The 20,850-nt window shown below is 41.6% G+C and overlaps 2 protein-coding genes across 7 annotated transcripts in view; one reads left to right on the forward strand and one right to left on the reverse strand.

The window, feature by feature from the left end:
- im:7136021 (uncharacterized) overlaps positions 1-20,850 on the forward strand; it is a 168,711-nt gene that overhangs the window by 1,862 nt on the left and 145,999 nt on the right. The window contains exons 2-4 of one of the 5 annotated variants that reach the window (XM_055640378.1): positions 3,845-3,997; positions 5,467-5,551; positions 13,454-13,512. The gene's annotated coding sequence lies outside the window, so the exon portion shown is untranslated. The remainder of the gene's footprint in view (positions 1-3,844; positions 3,998-5,466; positions 5,552-13,453; positions 13,513-20,850) is intronic. The other 4 variants (XM_055640382.1, XM_055640380.1, XM_055640381.1 and 1 more) reach the window with 4 other exon arrangements.
- Positions 7,450-20,850, reverse strand: part of mis18bp1 (MIS18 binding protein 1) — a 58,973-nt gene continuing 45,572 nt past the window's right edge. Inside the window, exons 15-17 of one of the 2 annotated variants that reach the window (XM_055640373.1) lie at positions 12,029-12,107; positions 11,886-11,943; positions 7,450-9,219 (exon numbers count right to left, since the gene is read on the reverse strand). In XM_055640373.1, coding sequence (XP_055496348.1) covers positions 9,116-9,219; positions 11,886-11,943; positions 12,029-12,107 — 241 coding nt within the window. In that variant the 3' untranslated portion in view covers positions 7,450-9,115. The remainder of the gene's footprint in view (positions 9,220-11,885; positions 11,944-12,028; positions 12,108-20,850) is intronic. The other variant, XM_055640374.1, reaches the window with a different exon arrangement.

Below are 20,850 nucleotides of genomic sequence, written 5' to 3' on the forward strand. Positions count from 1 at the left end.
GGTGAGGATGAATTTATTTAGTCAGAGGGTGGTGAATCTGGAATTCATCACCCGAGACAGCTGTGGTGGCCGTCTTTGGGTATTTTTTAAAGCTGAGTGACGAATTCTAATAAGGATTTTATTTATAATTTAGTTTCAGAGAAACAGCACGGAAACAGGTCTTTTGGCCGACCGAGGCTGCGCCAACCAGCAATCCCTACACATTAACACTCTCCTACACTAGCAGTTGTCCCTGCTCAACATCCACAGCTTTGCCCCCAGCCACGCAGAAGAAACAGATATTGCCTGCAAAGGGTATAAATTCTATCTACCATTTCTCTCCCGATCTTACTAACTGATAAATACAATGAGCCTGCAGTCATAATTCCTAAGACAACCAAATGGTTCTTGTCCCAGTGGTTTCTAACGGCACTTACACATGAAGAGCAGAAGATATTCAATAATTCTTCATTTTTGTAGCTTCAACTGTACTGTTTATAATACACAAAATTGCTCCTAATCCAATTGTGAAAGTCAAGAGTCAAGAGTATTTTATTTTCATATGTCCCAGATGGGACAATGAAATTCTTACTTGCTGCAGCACAACAGAATATGTGAATATGTAAACATAGTACATAACGGGGGAAGCGAAAAAAAAAGAGAAAAAGTTCAATAAATAACAAATATAGTGCAATAATAATAATAATAATAGTCTTTTGCAGTTCAGAGCTCAGAGCTTATTAGTTGTTATGTTTAATAGCCTGATGGCTGTGGGGAAGAAGCTGTTCTGGAACCTGGACGTTACAGGTTTCAGGCTCTTGTACCTTCTTCCCGATGGCAATAGTGAGATGAGTGTGCGGCCAGGATGGTGGGTCCTTGATGATGTTGTCTGCCTTTTTGAGGCAGTGACTATGATGGATCCCTTCGACGGTGGGGAGGTCAAAGCCGTCTTTGGATGGACTGGGCAGTGGTCACAACTTTTTGTAGTCTTTTTCACACCAGGACGTTCAAGTTTCTGAACCAGGCCACGATGCAACCGGTCAGAATGCCCTCTAAAGTGCACCTGTAGAAGTTTAGGAGAATCGTCTTCGTCATGCCAAATCTCCGTAATCTTCTCAGGAAGTAGAGTCGCTGATGTGCCTTCTTTATAATTGCACCATTGTGCTGGGTCCAGGAAAGATCTTCGGAAATATGCACGCCCAGGAATTTGAAGTTATTGACCCTCTCCACCATCGTCCCATTGGTGTGAACAGGCTTGTGGATCCTCATCCTTCCCCTACAAAAGTTCACAATCAGTTCCTTGGTCTTACTGATGTTGCGAACCAGGTTGTTGTGCTGGCACCATTTGGTCAGTCGGTCGATCTCACTTCTATACTCTGACTCGTCCCCATTCGTGATTCGTCCAACCACAGTGGTGTCGTCGGCGAACTTGATGATGGAGTCCGCACTATGTCCGGCTACGCAGTCATGGGTATAGAGTGAGTAAAGCAGGAGGCTGAGCACGCTGCCTTGAGGTGTTCCCGTACTAATTGTTACTGAGGATGAAGTGGTTCCTCCAATTCGAACAGACTTGGATGAGGAAGTCGAGGATCCAATTGCAGAGGGATGAGCAGAGGCCGAGTTCCGTGAGCTTGGTAACCAGCTTGGAAGGGATGATGATATTAAACGCCGAACTGTAGACAATAAACAACAGCCTGACGTGTTTTTATTGTCCAAGTGGTCCAGTGCGGAGTGGCGAGCCAGTGAAATTGCATCCTCCGTTGATCTGTTGTGGCAGTATGCGAACTGTAGTGGGTCGAAGTTCTTGTTGAGGTAGGAGTTGATGTGCACCATAACCAACCTCTCAAAGCACTTCATTACCACTGACGTTAGTGCCACTGGTCGATAGTCATTGAGGCAAGTCACCTTACTCTTCTTGGGCACCTGTATTATTGATGCCCTCTTAAAGCAGGTGAGAACCTCAGAAGTGAGAGGTTGAAAATGTAAGTAAGTAAGTAGGTTTATTGACCAAGTATTCACATACAAGGAATTTGCCTTGGTGCTCCGCCCACAAGTAACAACATGACATACAGTGACAGTTACGAATGGCACAGAACACACTAAGCATTAATAATAATAAAACATTAATGATAAAACACCATTGAACAAGCATGTGAACCAACAAAATACCAGATCAAAGGGAGGCTACAGATTTTTGGCTGTTGAGTAGAGCAACTACTCGTGGATAAAAACTTTTTATATCTGGCTGTGGCAGCTTTGACAGTCCGGAGTCGCCTTCCAGAGGGAAGTGATTCAAAGAGTTTGTGGCCAGGGTGAGAGGGGTCAGAGATGATCTTGCCCGCTCGCTTCCTGGCCCTTGCAGTGTACAGTTCATCAATGGAGGGAAGGTTGCAGCCAATAACCTTCTCAGCTGATCGGACGATTCGCTGCAGCCTCCAGGTGTCATGCTTGGTGGCTGAGCCAAACCAGACCATGATGGAGAAGGTGAGAACAGACTCTACAATGGCCGTGTAGAATTGGACCATCATTGCCTGTGACAGATTGTGCTTCCTCAGCTGCCCTAGGAAGTACATCCTCTGTTGTGCCTTTTTGACTGTGGAGTCAATGGTAGCCCCCCACTTAAGGAGATGATGGTTCCCAGGAACTTAAAAGACTCCACAGATGTGACTGTGGTGTTGTTGATGGTGAGTGGGGTGAGAGCTCTCCTAAAGTCTACAATCAATTCCACTGTCATAAGAGCATTGAGCTCTAGGTTGTTGCGATGGCACCAGGACACCAGCTGTGTCACTTTCTGTCTGTAGGCAGATTCCTCCCTATCCTGGATCAGTCCAATCAGGGTTGTGTCGTCCGCAAACTTGAGAAGCTTGACAGAGGTGTCTGTGGAGGTGCAGTCGTTGGTGTAGAGAGAGTAGACGAGAGAGTACGCAGTCTTGTGGTGCTCCTATGCTGAGCTTTTGCAGGTCCGAGATGTGCTTTCCCAGCCTCACATGGTGTTTCCTGTCTGTCAGGAAGCTGGCGATCCACCGACAGAGGGGTTCAGGCACAGTTAACTCGGAAGGTTTGGAGTGTAGTAGCTCTGGCACAATGGTATTGAATGCAGAGCTAAAATCAACAAACAGGATCCTGGCACAGGTCCCCTGGCAGTCTAGATGCTGTGGGATGAAGTGCAGGCCCAGGTTGGCTGCATCATCCACAGATCTATTGGCCCAATATGCAAACTGCATAGGGTCCAGCAGGGGGATCGTGATATTTTTCAGCTTGGGCAGCACAAGCCTTTCAAGTGTCTTCATGACTACAGAGGTCAGTGCGACAGGCCTGTAAGTCATTAAGACTAGTAATCCTTGCGTTTTTGGGTACAGGGACAATAATGGAGACTTTGAAGAAGGCAGGGACATTACATGTTTGCAGGGACTGGTTATATATATATATATATACACTTCTACTTTTTTCCCTCTCGTTTATTATATTGTTTACATAATTTGTTGTGCTGCAGCAAATAAGAATTTCATTGTTCTATCTGGACCATATGACAATGAAACACTCTTGACGTGTTCTAAACAAATTACGTATTAATCAATTGAGTGAATCATCACGTCTGGAGACTGCAGTTGTAGCTACCATCTACCAGACTTGTACACGGGCTCTAGTGGGTCTCCTGGCCAACCCAAGGTAATATAGGACCTCTCTTCTGACAACCTTCCAACTGATAACGTTCAGGTCTTTCGCGCTGCATCCAGCAGTCTCACCCTTCCATGGCAGTCCAAGTGTGTATTGGTACTATTTGACCTCGAAGGGGAATATGTTATTAATGGTTAATGCCTTTTTCACATTGATTTTTATTGATTTATTATTGTCACGTGTACAGATATGCAGTGAAAAATATTTGCCTGCTATCCAGGTCGGTCACCCATAGGTGAATACAATTAAACCATCCGGGATATAGCAATCCAGCTACAAAGAAAATGAAGATCAAAGAAAGAATTCAATGGTCACAACAAGGTAGAGAGGGACAAATCAGGTATGACGATATACATGTTATGAGTTGTATTCAGCTAACTGTTAACCTTTCAGGCACTGCACAGATCCAGTTTTAATTTTCCAGGTGTAAATTAAGCTATTGCTTCAAATATATTTTTGGCCAATTTCAGATTTGCAGCGGATTGAATGTTTGTGCTCAAGGTAGTGATGATTTACTACATCAAAACGAAGTTCAATTTTTTAGAACCTCCCTCTCATTGGACTCTCCTATTCAATTTAAGGCTCCTCATTGCCCTTTCATGAGGCATCGCTTCTCCTATGTTTGGGAGGACAGAGACATTTCAAAAGTCACCACTCCATTCCCTCTACCTGAAAATACCCTGGAAAATCTCTCCAATCTACAACCAGACCAATCTCCGAATACCTCACCTCTAGATTTCCTATATTTCAGCAAAAGTTCACTGCTCACACAGTACCTCAGCATCCCCCCCCACCTCAAAAAAAAAACCATTGGGGTTAGATTCACCTACATTTCTTTTTCCTGTGCTATTTAGTTGAAATGTTACTTTCTCCAGAGAAGCATCACAATGTTTTCAGCATCAACAGGTTGCCCCTTTGCATTTTCATTCCTTTGCAATATTCCCGAGTACTTTTGGAAAATTAGTCAGTTACCTTGGGAACAACCATCGTTTGGTATTCCTCAGTTAGGCATTAATACACCTCCAGATTAGGATATCTTTAAATCCTTTGACCCTTAAAGTTTCCCTAACATGAGAATAACCCCCACCACCGTCCCCTTGTCCCCATCAACCAGATATCTTTAAAATCCCAGACCCATGCTATAGTGCATTGATGTTCCAATACTATTGCCACCCACCCAAATAATCAGATCCTAAAGCCTTTGCCTTGACCACTTCTCCATTCCTGACCCAGAGTTTCCTTTTAGATACCGCAAATCACCCTCCCTCCCCCCACCCCCATTTAAAGTGCACAGGAATTTCTAATATTTCACTTTCGAAAGCAAGTTCTACTTCACACGTTTCCTCACTCAAATTGCTTGCTACGCTGGATAGCAAGTGAAATTAAAAGAACAGCTGTTGCTGGAAGCATTCATTATATATTAAGCAGGTCAGGTGTCATCTGTGGAAAGAGAAACTGACTTCACATTAACTGTTTCTCTTTCCACAAATGCTGCCTGGCCTGCTCAATGTTTTCAGTTTTTACTCTTTCCATTTCATTTCTAGCTATTCTCAACTATTCAATCTTTCCCCATTGCCACCTAAATTCACTGTAACCAAGAGGCCTTTACATTCTCTGCAATCTGTTGTAGGCCTTGAGATAGTCAATATCTTCTAAAAAAAATGTACGGACCGAAACATTCTTTTTTAGAATAGATGATTCAAAATTGGTTAAACAAAATTTCTACTTTGCATACTGTCTAATTTTTGGGAAAATGTAAAAGTTGCTTTGGTGCTGATTCATTCAAATGACAATGGCATTTTACAATAGGGAGGTTTCACGGCAGTCGGGTCACGACCCATGACCCGTACTATTGCTACGCTACTCCAAATGGATTACACGCGATGAACTGCAGGTAGGCACTTCCCATTGTTTCCAGCGTAGCAGGCCCGTTGAAACCCGCTGTTTTGTGAAGTATGAAGTATTTTTGTGCTGTAAATAATTATGGAAATTGAGATAAGCGTGTGAGACATTTAGCATACTTCAGAATTCCAAAAGTGAGGAGAAATGATGGTAGATAGAAACGAGAGCTGAAGGGACAACAACAGACAGTGTGCTGAGCAAACATTGGCCGTTTGCTCACTGCATTTCATCAACAGTAAGGCATTTTTTGTGTTTTTTCTTGATTCCTTTGGCATCTAAAAGTGATAAATCTGGCTGTAATTTTTTTTAATCTTCCATGGTTCTCGTGGGTTTTTACATACAAAATGACAACATCTGAAGAACAATTTACAGTCAGATTGATCACTTCTGAGAATTTTTAGATACCAAAGGAATCACGAAAAAACACAAATAATGCCTTACTTGATGAAATGCAGTGAGCAAACGCGATAATTCCCAACATTTTCAATGTTTACCAAGCACTTTAGCTGCTGTAGTCCCTTCAGTTCTCGCTTCTCTATACCTTCATTTCGCTTCACGTTTGGAATTCTAAAGTTGGGTACATGTCTCTCACACTTACCCCGACTCCCACAATTTTTTTCAGCGCAAAAATTCAACATTTTGGCGGTTTTTAACAGGTAGGAAAGTATGCGTTTCTAGCATTAATAACATATACCGGAAGTGACGGATGTCTTCCAGTTGGATTTAGCGGCTCCGTGCGTCGAGCCCTATGACCCGGTGACCTTACGTGCAACCCCCCTATAGAATCCATAGCACGTACAGCATTCATCTCAACTTCAAAACCCCTCTTGGTCAATTACACTTATAACTATTCATCATGCACCAAAAGCTTAATTGCTAGTTGTTCATTCGCATCTTCGTATCACTGCATTCTTTGCCAATACATTTCCTTTAGAGAGCCAAGTTAGATTTATTTTCTTAATTTAACACTGGAACCTCGACCTATTGTCCCTTTTCTACAAATGTTTTGTGACTAATCTTTATTTACCTGCTGCAATCTTCTGCACACACCCTTTGCACAAGGAATACAAATCAAGGCCAGTTTCTATTAATTAACCAAAATTATGAACTATATCCAAGCATATTTATTCATTGGACAGATTTAGCAATTACACACAAAAAAGTTCTGGAGTACAGGTAGACTGTGCAATGCCATCATATTAAACAATAAATATCGCACAATTAAAAATAATTAAACAGACAGTATTCTTATTCTGCATTTATTTGCAGGCACATGTAAAGATACAGAGAAACTACTATCAAGCATAGTACTTATGGGAGAACTGGAAATCTAATAGGATCACTATGTACTTTTTAAAGCAAGTTCAATGTATCCATGCACTCTTGAAATGTGAGTTCCTTTTCTTAAATTCACGAGTCTCTTTCAAAGATATACCAAGATTTCTAGGATGAGAAATCTAGTGCGCAAATGTATTTCTTTGTCCAAAGTAAAAGACCAGTCAAATTAACATTTTTGTTATGGAACAACCTTTAGGTCAAGGTATTTTCTTATGCAGTCACTGAATGAAGGAAATGCTTATTTTGCATTTTAATAGCAGGGAAATTATGCATTTTTGCTCTATACATCAATCTGTTTGAAAATTGTTATTTTTTTAGAATTAAGCCAAATACAATTTACACCTAGTTACCTTATCTGGTGTTTCCAAGCAAATATTCCTATTCCATGTTTGTACAACTTGGAAACAATAAAACAATAATTTTTATATCAGATCCTGAACCATGCAGAGCCCAGGAAGGAGTCTATTTGTTATAACCTATTTCATTCTGTCGATTCATACATTTATAACATTTTACTATCTACTTTGAGGGGAAAAATTAAGTAGTACTTCCCTGTTAATAATCATCAATCTCAAGAAACAAATTCATTTAACTTCCTTCCAACAATATCAACAAGCCAGGTTCCCAACAAGCTTTTACTGTCAATGTTCGTGATTTGCCTACTTCAGGTATTCTACAAGGATTATGGAAGTAGGAAGCTTAATTTGGCTAAAAAAAAAATATCAGGGTGCGTTACACTAAAACAAATCTATATACAATAGTTAAACTTTATTTACTGTTTCTCTGCAAACTTAGCTCATGTATAAATATGTTGGCTAAATTTTGTGCTTTCTTGGAATAGTAATGAAAATAACAGGTCTAAAGACCAATTTAAACTGTTTTGTTGTGAACTATAACCAGGAACATAACCAGAATACCCTAATGTAGTTAGCCTTTTATTTTATAGCATACTTTGTTCAAATGTTATTTATTCGCACTTCCCCCAAGTAATAATGGCACAGAAAAGGCTCTAGCAAATATCTAGCAAAGAAATGCTCAACTTGCTTGAATTCTACTCAAGAGAATGTCCAGAACAATTATTGTAATTGCAAATTATTGTTTAATATTTCTTTGAAGCCTTTCCATGACTGTAACATTTAATAAATGGAGGATTGTGTTTTTCTCAACCCTGTACACCGTGAAGTTATACGATTAGGATTGAATGCTATCCGACAGCCTGGTTGGTGTGGCTTTGTTTAAGAAGCCAAAGAGTAAATTATTTCAGTAATCTATTGTTTTAACTTAATTTGAAGAAAATGTTTTACATTTTTATGGTTACATTTAGCAACCTACCTCTCAGTTAGCACCTGCATAAATTGTCTCAAATCATGAATAAAAAAACCAATGAAAACAATTTAAAATGACTGACTTAGATTTATCCCTGCATGCTGAATAATAATAAAAAACTAAGATTTATATCCCTCCATGGAACAATTAGCATTTCTTTTTATGTTAAATGAGCTGCAGCTTTGTTACTTTAATAAGTTTCAATGCTCTTAACATAATAAAAACAATTAATGTCACTGCCAATGAAGCAGAATGTGCCAATATGTATTCCATCTCGGGGGAATGTGATGCTATACTCCACCATCAACTAAGTCCCATCCTTTCTGCACACTTTTATCAAAGAGTGCACAAAGTTGATAATTCTGCTCTTCAAACTCAAGAAACATTAGCAGATTAATATATCCACAGGTTTTAGATGATATAATTGTTATTATTAACCTTGTGATTATTATTATTAAAGCAAGCTCCACCTTTGTAAATATAACAAGCTAAGGGCACAAACTGCTGTAACAGTTCATCACATGGTGCACAAAGCATATCAGCCAAGTTCTAATTAAACAAGAGGATCCCGATGGTTAGCACATTCATAGAATATAGAGGCAAATAAAATTAAAAGCAATCAAGATTGATCAATCAGAAACTAAGTACAAGTTTATGAGCAACTGTTATACTAGGAAACAATATTATATCTCATTTTTAACAAACGTTACAAAACACTTAAAATTTGATGAATGAATCTTTATATACATTTTATATACATTTTCACTATTTAAAAACCATCAACAAAAGCGACCACAAATCGAATTCCAGTCCAAATATAATTACATTTCAGTGTCCCTGTCAACAAATTAGGTACTCGGAATGTAAGTATTTTAACTTTATTAATTAAAATCTATTCAGAGTTTGAAAAATAATAATCTTCATCCTCCTTCTCGTCGTCTGATTGAAGGTTTACTCTATCCTGGAATAGATTAGTTATATTGGACTTCTGTCGGCCTGAAAAATACAAAATCTTAAGTTACATATAATTGTAGTCTGGCAGAGAATTAGATCTAGACTTATGCATGTTTTCTTTATTAGATTAGTTGGCACTTCAAGTAACACACTGGTTTCATTTTTACCTGAGTATTGTTGACATTTGGCCAGGATGGCCAAACTTTAGGGTTTGGAAAGCCATTTTCAAAATAGAGCAGAAGACTTTAGGCCAAGGGTCGGCAACCTACGGGCCACGGGCCGGATTCGGCCCATTACCTGAAATCATCCGGCCCGCAGGCGTATTTTTGTTCAGTTAGTTTTCGCGACCTGGGCACTGCAGCCATTCTCAGGGCACACAGGCGACCTGGGAACTGCAGCAAGTTCCGGGGCATGCAGGCGACCTGGGCATACAGCCAGTCCCGGGGCAGGCTAACCGACCTGGACGCTACAGCCAGACCTGGGGCAAGCGAGCCGACCTGGATGTTACAGCCAGGCCTGGGGCAAGTGTGCCGATCTGAGAGCTGCAATAAACATTTGGCCAGGATGGCCAAACTTTAGGGTTTGGAAAGCCATTTTCAAATTAGAGCAGATGATTGTAGGCCAGGGGTCGGCAACCTAAGGCTCACAGGCCAGATTCGGCCCATTAACCCGAGATCATCCGGCCCGCAGGTGTAATTTTTTTCCCACCAATTAGTTTTAGCAACCTGGGAACTGCAGCCAGTCACAGGGCACGCAGACTATCTGGGTGCTACAGCCAGTCCCGGGGCAAGTGAGCCGATCTGGGCACTACAGCCAGTTCCGGGGCAGGCGAGCCGACCTGGGCACTGCAGTCATTCCCTGGGCACACGAGGGACTGGGGAACTTCAGAAAACTAATTGAAAAACATTAAAACTAACACGAAAAACTACACCAAGTGTCACACTATGGTGATAGATGTGACCCGCCATATGCTCATAGACATGTCTCCTGGCCCCTCTGCAGAGCAAGGTTACTGACCCCTGCTGTAGGCCAATATCATTGCTGGAATACACAAATTATGAAATATAGTTTGAAGGACCAATTACTCAAATCAATAACTTTGTTTGGGTGTTGCTATTGAAGGAAGCTGCATTGAAACAATCACGTGTTAAACAGATTTTCAGTTTCAACGGTTATTAAGAGCATTTGATTTTCAGGAAAGAAGTTTCTATTTAAGAATATTTCAATGACTCTCATTGTGCAACCTAACTATTCTGGTGATTCTGTTTGGAATCAGTGTTTAGTGCTGGACCTCACTATAAATGTTCCAAAACACTAATCTTGGATTCACTGATGGATTCAGCCTTAGGAATCGGTTTATTTACACTGGTTGCTTGCAAAGAAAATTTGGTTCAAGTCATCTGTGGTACGTTGCTTTACATCATTTGTATGGCCAGCTGCCTCTACACATACCATGCACAAAGACAATGACTTCAGTTTAGGCCTTGGTCTTCTGACCTGAAAATGGCCCTCCAAACCCATAACAATAATGTAACTGGGATAATACAGACATCTGATCCTAAAATATGAATTAAGAACACTAGTCATAGCTGGAATTGGTCTGCATCCAAAGCTTATGAAAGGTAAATTTCAAAAACTATTATTAATAGTAATATGAGAATTAACAATTGGGTTGTCCTATTTGCCTTACAGAAGGGATTTTCAGTGGTGGTCTTCTGCTCTTACTGAAAAATAGTATCTTATTCTATCTGGTATAATTAAAATTTCAATTAACTTGCAACGTGTTTCACTTTTAATTGACCTTTGTAATAGTTGAACCAGTTACTTTATTCAGGCAGCAATTAATAAATATTGGCTTTGCCATCACTTTCCACATTCCGTGAAAGCAACCTCCTGGTGTAAAGGCCATACTCGCCTTTACATTTAGTTCAGAATCTGATTTTATCGCCAGGTATGTTTTGCAACACACGAGGAATTTCACTGGCCAGGTCAGTCATACAATTAAAAGCAACAGATTCAAAAACATATTTAACATGGACATCCACCACAGTGACTCCTACACATTCCTCACTGTGATGGAAGGCAAAATAAAGTTCAAGTCTCTGCCTTTGTTCTTCCTTGGCAAGGGGCCTCGAGCCCTCCTTTGACGGAACGATCTTAACTCCCATAGCCGGCGGTGTTTGGGCCCTCCGCATTGAGGCGTTCAGCTCTTGCATCGGGGGGGATGTCAGCTCCCCCGTGCCGGGCAATCGAACCTTGCCTCAGGGCTGGACGAACTGTCTGCGGCGTTGGAGCTCCCGACTTGCCTCTCCCGATACTTCGCGCCCTTGTTGGTAAGTTCACGGTGGTCGTGGTGGGAGCGATCCCAGGCAAGGGATACGCTCCGATGGTAAGTCCGCGCCCCGCGGTGCGGTTAACGACAGTCCGAGGCGGCTCCCAGCTCCAGCGCCGGTGTATGTGATCCAAAAATGATCACATCTCCAGGAAGGTGAGAACTTGAAAAAAAGTTTCCCCCGATCCCCTCCCCCCACCCCCCACATTAAACAAACTGAAGAACATAAAAACAAACTTTAAACAGACACTAAAAATAACAAAAAGTTGAAAAAAACTAACACTGCCGGCAGGGTAGGCCATCTCCCCGGCGCCCCTGGTGACATGTGAGAAAAATTTGAAATAAGAAATCTTTATATAAAAGTTCAAGTTCTTACCTTTATGAGGTAAATGTGATGATTTAAGTCTGGATGGAGTCATTAAAAATGTTTGTTTCTGAAATAAGAATAATCATATATGGTTTTTGCGCTGTTAAGCATGGTAATAATTTAATTAAAAACAATTAGTTATTTGTTCCTACCGGTTTCCTATTGACATTCGACCAATTCTTCATCTTGGATTTCTTTTGTAATTGATAGACATATTGGTCATTGCTTGCACTGTAAAATATTATATAGGTTATTCCAAATATTGCAGAATTCATTTAAATTGTACTTTAAAAAAATGCTCTAATTATACCAAAAGTCCATATTTCATAATGGCTAAGAATTAATCTATAGAATTTGAATTTTGGCACATTTACCATGGCTTCATTTTTTGGTTTTCAAGTGTTCAAGTTCAAGTGAGTTTATTGTCATGTGTCCCTGTATAGGACCATGAAATTCTTGCTTTGCTTCAGCACACAGAACATAGTAGGCATTTACTACAAAACAGATAAGTGTGTCCATATACCATAATATAAATATATACACACATGAATAAATAAACTGATAAAGTGCAAATAACAGATAATGGGTTATTAATAATCAAGGTTTTGTCCGAGCCAGGTTTAATAGATGGCTGTGGGGAAGTAGCTATTCCTGAACCTGGTCGTTGCAGTCTTCAGGCTCCTGTACCTTCTACCTGAAGGTAGCAGGGAGATGAGTGTGTAGCCAGGATGGTGTTGGTCTTTGATGATACTGCCAGCCTTTTTGAGGCAGTGACTGCGATAAATGCCCTCGATGGAAGGTCAGAGCCGATGATGGACTGGGCAGTGTTTACTACTTTTTGTAGTCTTTTCCTCTCCAGGGCGCTCAAATTGCCGAAGCAAGCCACGATGCAACCGGTCAGCATGCTCTCTACTGTGCACCTGTAGAAGTTAGAGAGAGTCCTCTTTGACAACCCGACTCTCCGTAATCTTCTCAGGGAGTAGAGGCGCTGATGAGCTTTCTTGATAATTGCATTCGTGTTCTCGGACCAGGAAAGATCTTCAGAGATGTGCACGCCCAGGAATTTGAAGCTCTTGACCCTTTCAACCATCGACCCATTGATATAAATGGGGCTGTGGGTCCCCCTCCTACTCCTTCCAAAGTCCACAATCAGTTCCTTGGTTTTGCTGGTGTTGAGGGCCAGGTTATTGCGCTGGCACCATATGGACAGTTGTTCGATCTCTCTTCTATACTCTGACTCATCCCCATCAGTGATACGTTCCACAACAATGGTGTCGTCAGCGAACTTGATGATGGAGTTCGCACTGCGACTGGCTAGGCAGTTATGAGTATAGAGTGAGTACAGCAGGGGGCTGAGCACGCAGCCTTGAGGTGCTCCCATGCTGATTGTTATCGAGGCTGACACATTTCCACCAATACGAACAGACTGTGGTCTGTGAATGAGGATCCAATTGCAGAGGGATGCGCAGAGATCCAGTTCTGCGAGTTTGGTAACCAGCTTGGAGGGGATGATTGTGTTAAATGCCGAGCTGTAATCGATGAATAACAACCTGACATATGAGTTTTTGTTGTCCAAGTGGTCCAGAGCGGAGTGGAAGGCCAGCGAGATCGCATCCACCGTTGATCTGTTGTGGTGGTAAGCGAACTGCAGTGGGTCCAGGTTTTTGTCGAGGTAGGAGTTGATTTGCTCCATGAACAACGTCTCAAAGCACTTCATCACCACTGGCGTTAGTGCCACTGGTCGATAGTCATCGAGGCACGTCACCTTACTCTTCTTAAAGTATCAATGTTGTGTATACTAGCTTACTTTAAAACCTACATATGAAATGGTAGATATCAGATTTTAAGATAGCTGGTAGCAGTTAAAAGAAACATTAAGAACATAAAAAATTGATGTAGAAATATAGCAATTGGTAGTAGGGATTGGCCATTTTTCCTTTTTTTCCAGCTCCACCATTCAATATAATTGTGGCTAATCTATCGAGGTTCACTACTTCGTTCCTGTTCTCTCCCTGTATCATTTTTTTTGTCTCATTGGCCATTAGAATTAGAACTAACTACCACTTGAATACATTTAATGATTTGGCCTCAATTGCCTTCAGTGATTGATAACTCCACAGGTTCATCGAGCCACAACAGAGTGCAAATGCTAAGATCTGTAACAAAAACTCAGCAGGTCACACCAGATCTGTGGTGGGAAATGGTCAGTCAATATTTTGGGTTCTGATTCTTCACCTTGACTGAAGACCAGAAGGAAGTAGCCAGTATAAAGAGGTGACGTTAGGGTGGAACAGGAGCTAGAAAGTGTTGGTGGATATATTTGAGGAGGGAAAGACACAAAATGCTGGAGTAACCAGCATCTCTGGAGAAAATGAATAGGTGATGTTCCAGGTTGGAACCTTCCTCAGACTGCCTTTAAGGGGGGGTTAATTAGCAAACAACAGCCAGGTAGAGGAGCATAAAAGGCTGCAGATTCTGGAATGTGATAGGAAAGCAAGAGTCATCGTCAGAGTAAGAGTAAAATAGAATGGAAACAGACTCTTCAGGCTAATTTGGCTATGAATTCCTAATGCCCATTTATTGGTTTGGCCCATATATATACCTATATACCTTTCCTACCCATGTACCTGTCTACATGTCTTTTAAATGTTATTATTGTATCTACTTAAATCACTTTCCTAGGCAGTTTGTTCCTTATGCGCATCATCTTCTGTGTGAAAAAGATAGGAGGTGAAAAAAAAAGAACTGAATGAGAGGTAATGGGGAGGGGAGGGGTAAACAGTAGGGGGAAGGGAATCCAGCAGAAAGTGCGGGGGACAGAGGTATAGTGTGAAAAGAGTATGGGAAAGGACCAGGGCAGACAAGAGTAAAACATGGTGTTTAAGATGGAACTGCAGATACTGGAAAATTGAAGGTAGACAAAAGTGCTGGAGAAACTCAGCGGGTGTAGCAGCAACTATGGAGCGAAGGAAATAGGCAACGTTTCGGGCCAAACCCCTTCTTCAGACTGATGGAGGGTGGGGGCACGGAGAAGAAAGGAAAAAGGAGGAGGAGGAGCCCGAGGGCTGAGGGAGAGCTAGGAAGGGGAGGAGACATCAAGGGCTAATGGAATTGGGAGAATTCAATGTTTATACCACCAGGGTGCAGACTGCCCATGAGGTGCTGTTCCTCCATGGGCAGAGAGTGCAAATTACCTGAAATAGGAGAATTCAATGTTTATTATTATAAACTACACTGCCACTTTTGTTCATCCAGTTTGCATTTGGCCCCATTCCAACATTGGGGAAGGCTGAGAACAGCCAAGCCAATATGGGAATAGGAAGGGAAATTAAAGTGGCTGGCAATTGTGCGACCCAGATGGTCATCAGACAGAGTGCAGGTGCTTGTAAACTTAGTGGCCTAATCTGCATTTGGACTCACCGGTGTGGAGAAGAGCACGGAACGCAGTAGAAGAGGCATTTGATAAGTCCCTCATAGTAAGCGGATCCAGAAAATTATGACGCACAGGATTCACAGTGATTTGGTTGCATGGGATCAGAACTGGATTATACATAGAAGGCAGAAGGTTTTGGTGGAAGGGCATTATTCTATGACCAATGGAATTCCAAGAGAATCTGCTCTGGGACCTCTATTTGTGATAAATATAAATATCTTGTACATAAATGAGGATGGGTTAGTTAGTAAGATTTCAGACTATACCAAGATTGCTGGAGTTGCAGACTGTGAGGAAGGATATCATAGTTAACAGTGTGATATTGATCAGCTACAGGATAATAGCAGATGGAGTTTAATCCAAGCAAGTGTGAGTTGTTGCACTTTCGGAATTTGAAATGAAAGGGCAAATAATACAGTAGATGGCAAGACCCTTAACAGCTTTGATGTGCAGAAAGATCCTGGTGTCCATGTCCACAGCTCCTTGAACATGGCAATACAAGTATATGAGGTGGTAATGCACTACTCATTGAATAGGACACTGAGTATAGGAATTAGTAAGTCATAATGCAGCTCAATAAGACTGGTTAAGCTGCATTTGGAGCATTGGTGTGCAGTTCTGGTTGCCTCATGAGAGGAAGGATGTGGAGACTCCTAGTTTACCAAAATGGTCCCTGCATTAGGGGAAATAAGCATAGAAAATGGGTGCAGAAGGAGGCCATTTGGCCCTTCGAGCCAGCACCGCCATTCATTGTGACCATGACTGATCATCCGTAACCTGTGCCTGCCTTCTCACCATATCCCTACATTCCGCTAGTTCCTAGATCTCTATCTATTTTAAATTCATCCAGTGAATTGGCTTCTATTGCCTTCCATGGCAGAGAATTCCACAAATTCACAACTCTGGGTGAAAACTTTTTTTCTCATCTCAGTTTTAAATAATCTCCCCTTTATTCTTAGACTGTGGCCCCTGGTTCTGGACTCCTCCAACATTGGGAAAATTTTTCCTGCATCTAGCTTGTTCAGTCCTTTTATAATTTTATATGTTTCAATAAAATCTCTTCTCATCCTAAATTCCAGTGAATACAAGCCAGTCTTTCCAATCTTTCCTCATATGACAGTCTCGCCATCCCAGGGATTAACCTTGTGAACCTACGCTGCACTGCCTCAATAGCAAGGATGTCCTTCCTCAAACTAGGTAACCAAAACTGCACATAATACTCCAGATGTGGTTTCACCAGGGTCCTGTACAACTGCAGAAGGACTTTGTTACTCCTATACTCAAATCCTCTCATTATGAAGGCCAACATGCCATTAGCTTTCTTCACTGCCTGCTGTACCTGCATGTTTACTTTCAGTGACTGGTGTACAAGAACACCCAGGTCTCGTTGCATTTCCCTTTCTCCTAATCTGACACCATTGAGATAATAATCTGCCTCCTTGTTCTTGTCGCCAAAGTGGATAATCTCACATTTATCTACATTATACTGCATCTGCCCACTCACTCAACCTGTCCAAGTCACCCTGCAACCTCCTAGCATCCTCTTCGCAGTTCACACTGCCACCCAGTTTTGTGTCATCTGCAAATTTGTTGCTAGTGTTACTTTTATCCCATTATCTAAATCGTTAATATATATTGTAAATAGTTGCGGTCCCAGCACCGAGCCTTGCGGCACTCTACTCGCCACTGCCTGCCATTCTGACAGGGACCCGTTTATTCCTGCTCTTTGCTTACTGTCTGCCAATCAATTCTCTATCCATGTCAATACCCTGCCCCCATGTGCTCTAATTTTGCCCACTAATCTCCTGTGTGGAACCTTATTAAAGGCTTTCTGAAAGTCCATAACACTATATCCACTGGCACTCCTTCATCCATTTTACTTGTCAAAAGATTCCAGAAGATTAGTCAAGCAGGATTTCCCCATGCTGACTTGGACCAATCCTTTTACTGCTATCTAAATGCCCCATTATTACTTTTTTATAATAATTAACTCCAACATTTTCCCCACCACTGATGTCAGGCTAACTGGTCTATAATTCCCCGTTTTCTCTCGCTCCCTTCTTGAAAAATGGGATAACATTAGCTACCCTTCGAATCCACAGGAACTGATCCTGAATCTATAGAACATTGGAAAATGATCATCAATGTGTCCACGATTTCTAGAGCCACCTCCTTGAATACACTGGGATGCAGAGCTGCCAGTAGTATTCTAGTACCTGAAGATCAGTATTTTGCTGAGGAAATCGGTATTTTTACAGTGCCATTTTGCTGAAAATGTTTTTGTTTTTTATGTGCGGTCATACCCATGTAAGAGTACAAGAATGCATAACTTTGCTACCAATTGACATGTCTTCTACGCACCTTACTTGACATTGCATTCATTGACATCTCTTTGTATATTGCTGTTTGAACAGCTGCTTCCTGCTTTTAGCACCAGATGATGATGTAGAAGCTATTTTGGAAGCCTCCCTCTCTTCCTCTCTTCCTCCCACCCTCCCTCTTTCCTTTTTTTCCTCCCTCTCTTATTCCCTCCCTCCCTCCCCGAGTCTGTGACCCATAGCGCTGTGACCACAGCGTTATTTGTAAAGCCCATAGCGCTATGTTTAAAGCCCATAGCGCTCCAGCCAGTAGCGCTATATTTAGAACCCATAGAGCTGTAGCCGATAGTTCTTCGTTTAAATTCAACCGCGCTAAACTGACAACGCTGTTCAAACCCGGAGCGGGACAGGCAGTTCAATGCCTACAAACATATTCATCCAGATCTTGAAATTTAAAATACTAATAGATTTAATCTGCTATAATTTTTAGAGGCACAGTATGACTTTTTATATCCTTGCGTTTTTTATGCAGCAAGATGAAACAGGAACTCGGGCCGATTTAAAAAAAATCCGTATTAAACAAAGCAAAATCGTATATCTGTATTCTTATCGCATTTCCATACAAAATAAGGAAAATCCATACTACTTGGCAACTCTGCATCAGGCCCTCGAGATTTATCAGCCTTCAGTCCCATCAGTTGACCCAATACTTTTTCTCGCCTAATGCAAATTTCTTTCAGTTCATCTGTCTCCCTCGATCCTCTAGTACATCTGGGAGATTGTTTGTGTCTTCCTTAGTGAAGACAGAACCACAGTAGCTGTTCGACTCTTCTGCCATTTCCTTGTTCCCCATGATAATCTCACGGGGTTCTGCCTTCAAGGGACCCACATTTGTCTTTACTAATCTTTTTCTCTTAATAAGCTTTTTTTATCCTTCTTTATAATCTTGGCCATCTTACCTTCATATTTCATCATTTCACCCTGTATTGCCCTTTTTGTTACCTTCTGTTGTCCTTTGAACCTTTCCCAATCCTCTGGCTTCCCGCTACTCTTTGCTATGTTATATACCTTTTCTTTTTGTTTTATTCCATCTCTAACTTCCCTTGTCAGCCACGGTTGCCTCTTATTCCCCTTAGAATCTTTCTTTCTCTTTGGAATTAAATGACCCCACTTCTTCTGGATTATGCCCAGAAATTCCTGCCATTGCTGTTTCACCATCATTCCTGCTAGAATCCTTTTCCAGTCGACCTTGGCCAGCTCCTCTCTCATGCCTTCATAGTCCCCTTTGTTCAATTGGAACACTGGCACTTCTGATTTTACCTTCTCCCTCAAATTGCAGATTCAAACTTATCATATTATGGTCACTACCTCCAAGGTTCCTTTGCCTCTAGTTCCCTTATTAAATCTGGTTCTTTAGACAACACTAAATCCAGAATAGCATTCTCCCTGGTAGGCTCCAGTATAAGCTGCTCTAAGAATCCATCTCAGAGGCACTCTACAAACTCCCTTTTTTGGGGTCCAGAACCAACCTTATTTTCCCAGTCTACCTGCATGTTGAAATCTCCCATAACCACAGTGGCATTACCTTTGTAACATGCCAATTTTAACTCCAGCTGCAACTTGCACCCTTTTATCCAGGCTCCTTTATATAACTCCCATTAGTGTCTTCCTACCTTTACACTTCCTCAATTCTATCCACAGCGACTCTACATCGTCAATCCCTATGACACCCCTCACAAGACAAGGACAACATCCCCAACAGAGCTACCCCACCTCCTCTATCCACCTGCTTGTCCTTTCTATAGGACGTATAACCCTGAATACTCTGTTCCGAGTCGCGATCCTCCTGCAGCCATGTCTCTGTAATCCCCACAATGTCATATCTACCAATCTCTGAGCCTCAAGGTCATCCACTTTACTTCGTATACTTTGTTCATTCATATATAATACTTTTAATACCATTCTCACCTTTCACATTGATTCCCGTTTCACTTGGAGATACTCTCCTATCCCTTTGTGAGCTTTCCTGTCCCTGTTAATTCTGCTTTCTTTCTTAACTTTTCCTTTTCTCTCTTTCCCTTTAACTCCATCCTTGCATTTCCGATTTGTCTCCTCCCCCCCGCCCCCACTATTTAGTTTAAACCCACCTGTGTGTGGGTGGACAAACTTGGATTGAGAGGGATATATAGGATAGGCAGTTAGAACTTTTTTTTTTCCCCAGTGGAACTATCAAAGACTAGAGGGCATAGCCTCAAGCTGAGAGGGACAACATTTAAAGGAGATGAAAGGTGCCAGAATTTTTGTTTAGAACGGTGGTGCCTGGAATGTCTGCCATGGAGATAGATTTGTTACTAGCATCTTATAGGATTTTTAAAAGGAACTCATGGATATGCTGGGTGTGGAGAGATATGGATCATGTACAGGCAGATGAGATTAGTTTAGCTCACTATAATGTTTGGTACAAAGTTGTGGGTCGAGGCCCTATTCCTGTGCTGGCAATGTGACCTTCAACCCTGTGAGGTGACGGTTAAGGAAGAGGGGGAGTTGTATTATTGATTGAGTAGATTACACAGTAGTAGGTTGAGGAGGTTAGGACTAGTAGTTTATTCCTTGATGCACAGGAGGCCGAGAGTTGATCTTGTAGAGGTGTATAAAATCTTAAAGGAAATGGATAAGGTTATTTCCCAAGATAAGGGAAACAAGAATTGGAGGGAATAGGTTTCAGCTGAGAGGGAAAACCTGCATGGCAACAGTTTCACAGAGGGTGGGGTGTATGAAACTAAGTGCCACATGAAGTAGTTGAGGGACAATAACGACATTTAGATCGGTGGAAATATAATATAAACAACATTTAGACCATATGGAAAGGAAATGTTTAGAGAAATATGAATAATGCACAGACAAATGAGCTGTGGTGCTGTGACTTGGTTGGCATAGGGGTTGAGTCAAAGGGCCTGCTTCCAAGCTGTATGACTGCACCTGGCTGGAATGCAGGCTGTTGCTGAATACTGTCAGCACCTACTTCACTACTTCATGTGTTGACAGATTGCTGGAATCCTTTGGTCTCTCTCATCGTCATTGGATGCTGTCTTCCCTTACTTTGCCTAGCTGCACAGATTTCCTCCGTGCAAACTCAAGAATCAGCAACCACTATAGAAGTCATTACCATGGAGACATTTCTAAGCTTAGAAGAGCAGAATAGAAAAGATAGTAGCTTCCATTA

This window comes from Leucoraja erinacea, chromosome 9 (assembly GCF_028641065.1).
Source record: "Leucoraja erinacea ecotype New England chromosome 9, Leri_hhj_1, whole genome shotgun sequence".
Taxonomy (NCBI): Eukaryota; Metazoa; Chordata; class Chondrichthyes; order Rajiformes; family Rajidae; genus Leucoraja; species Leucoraja erinaceus.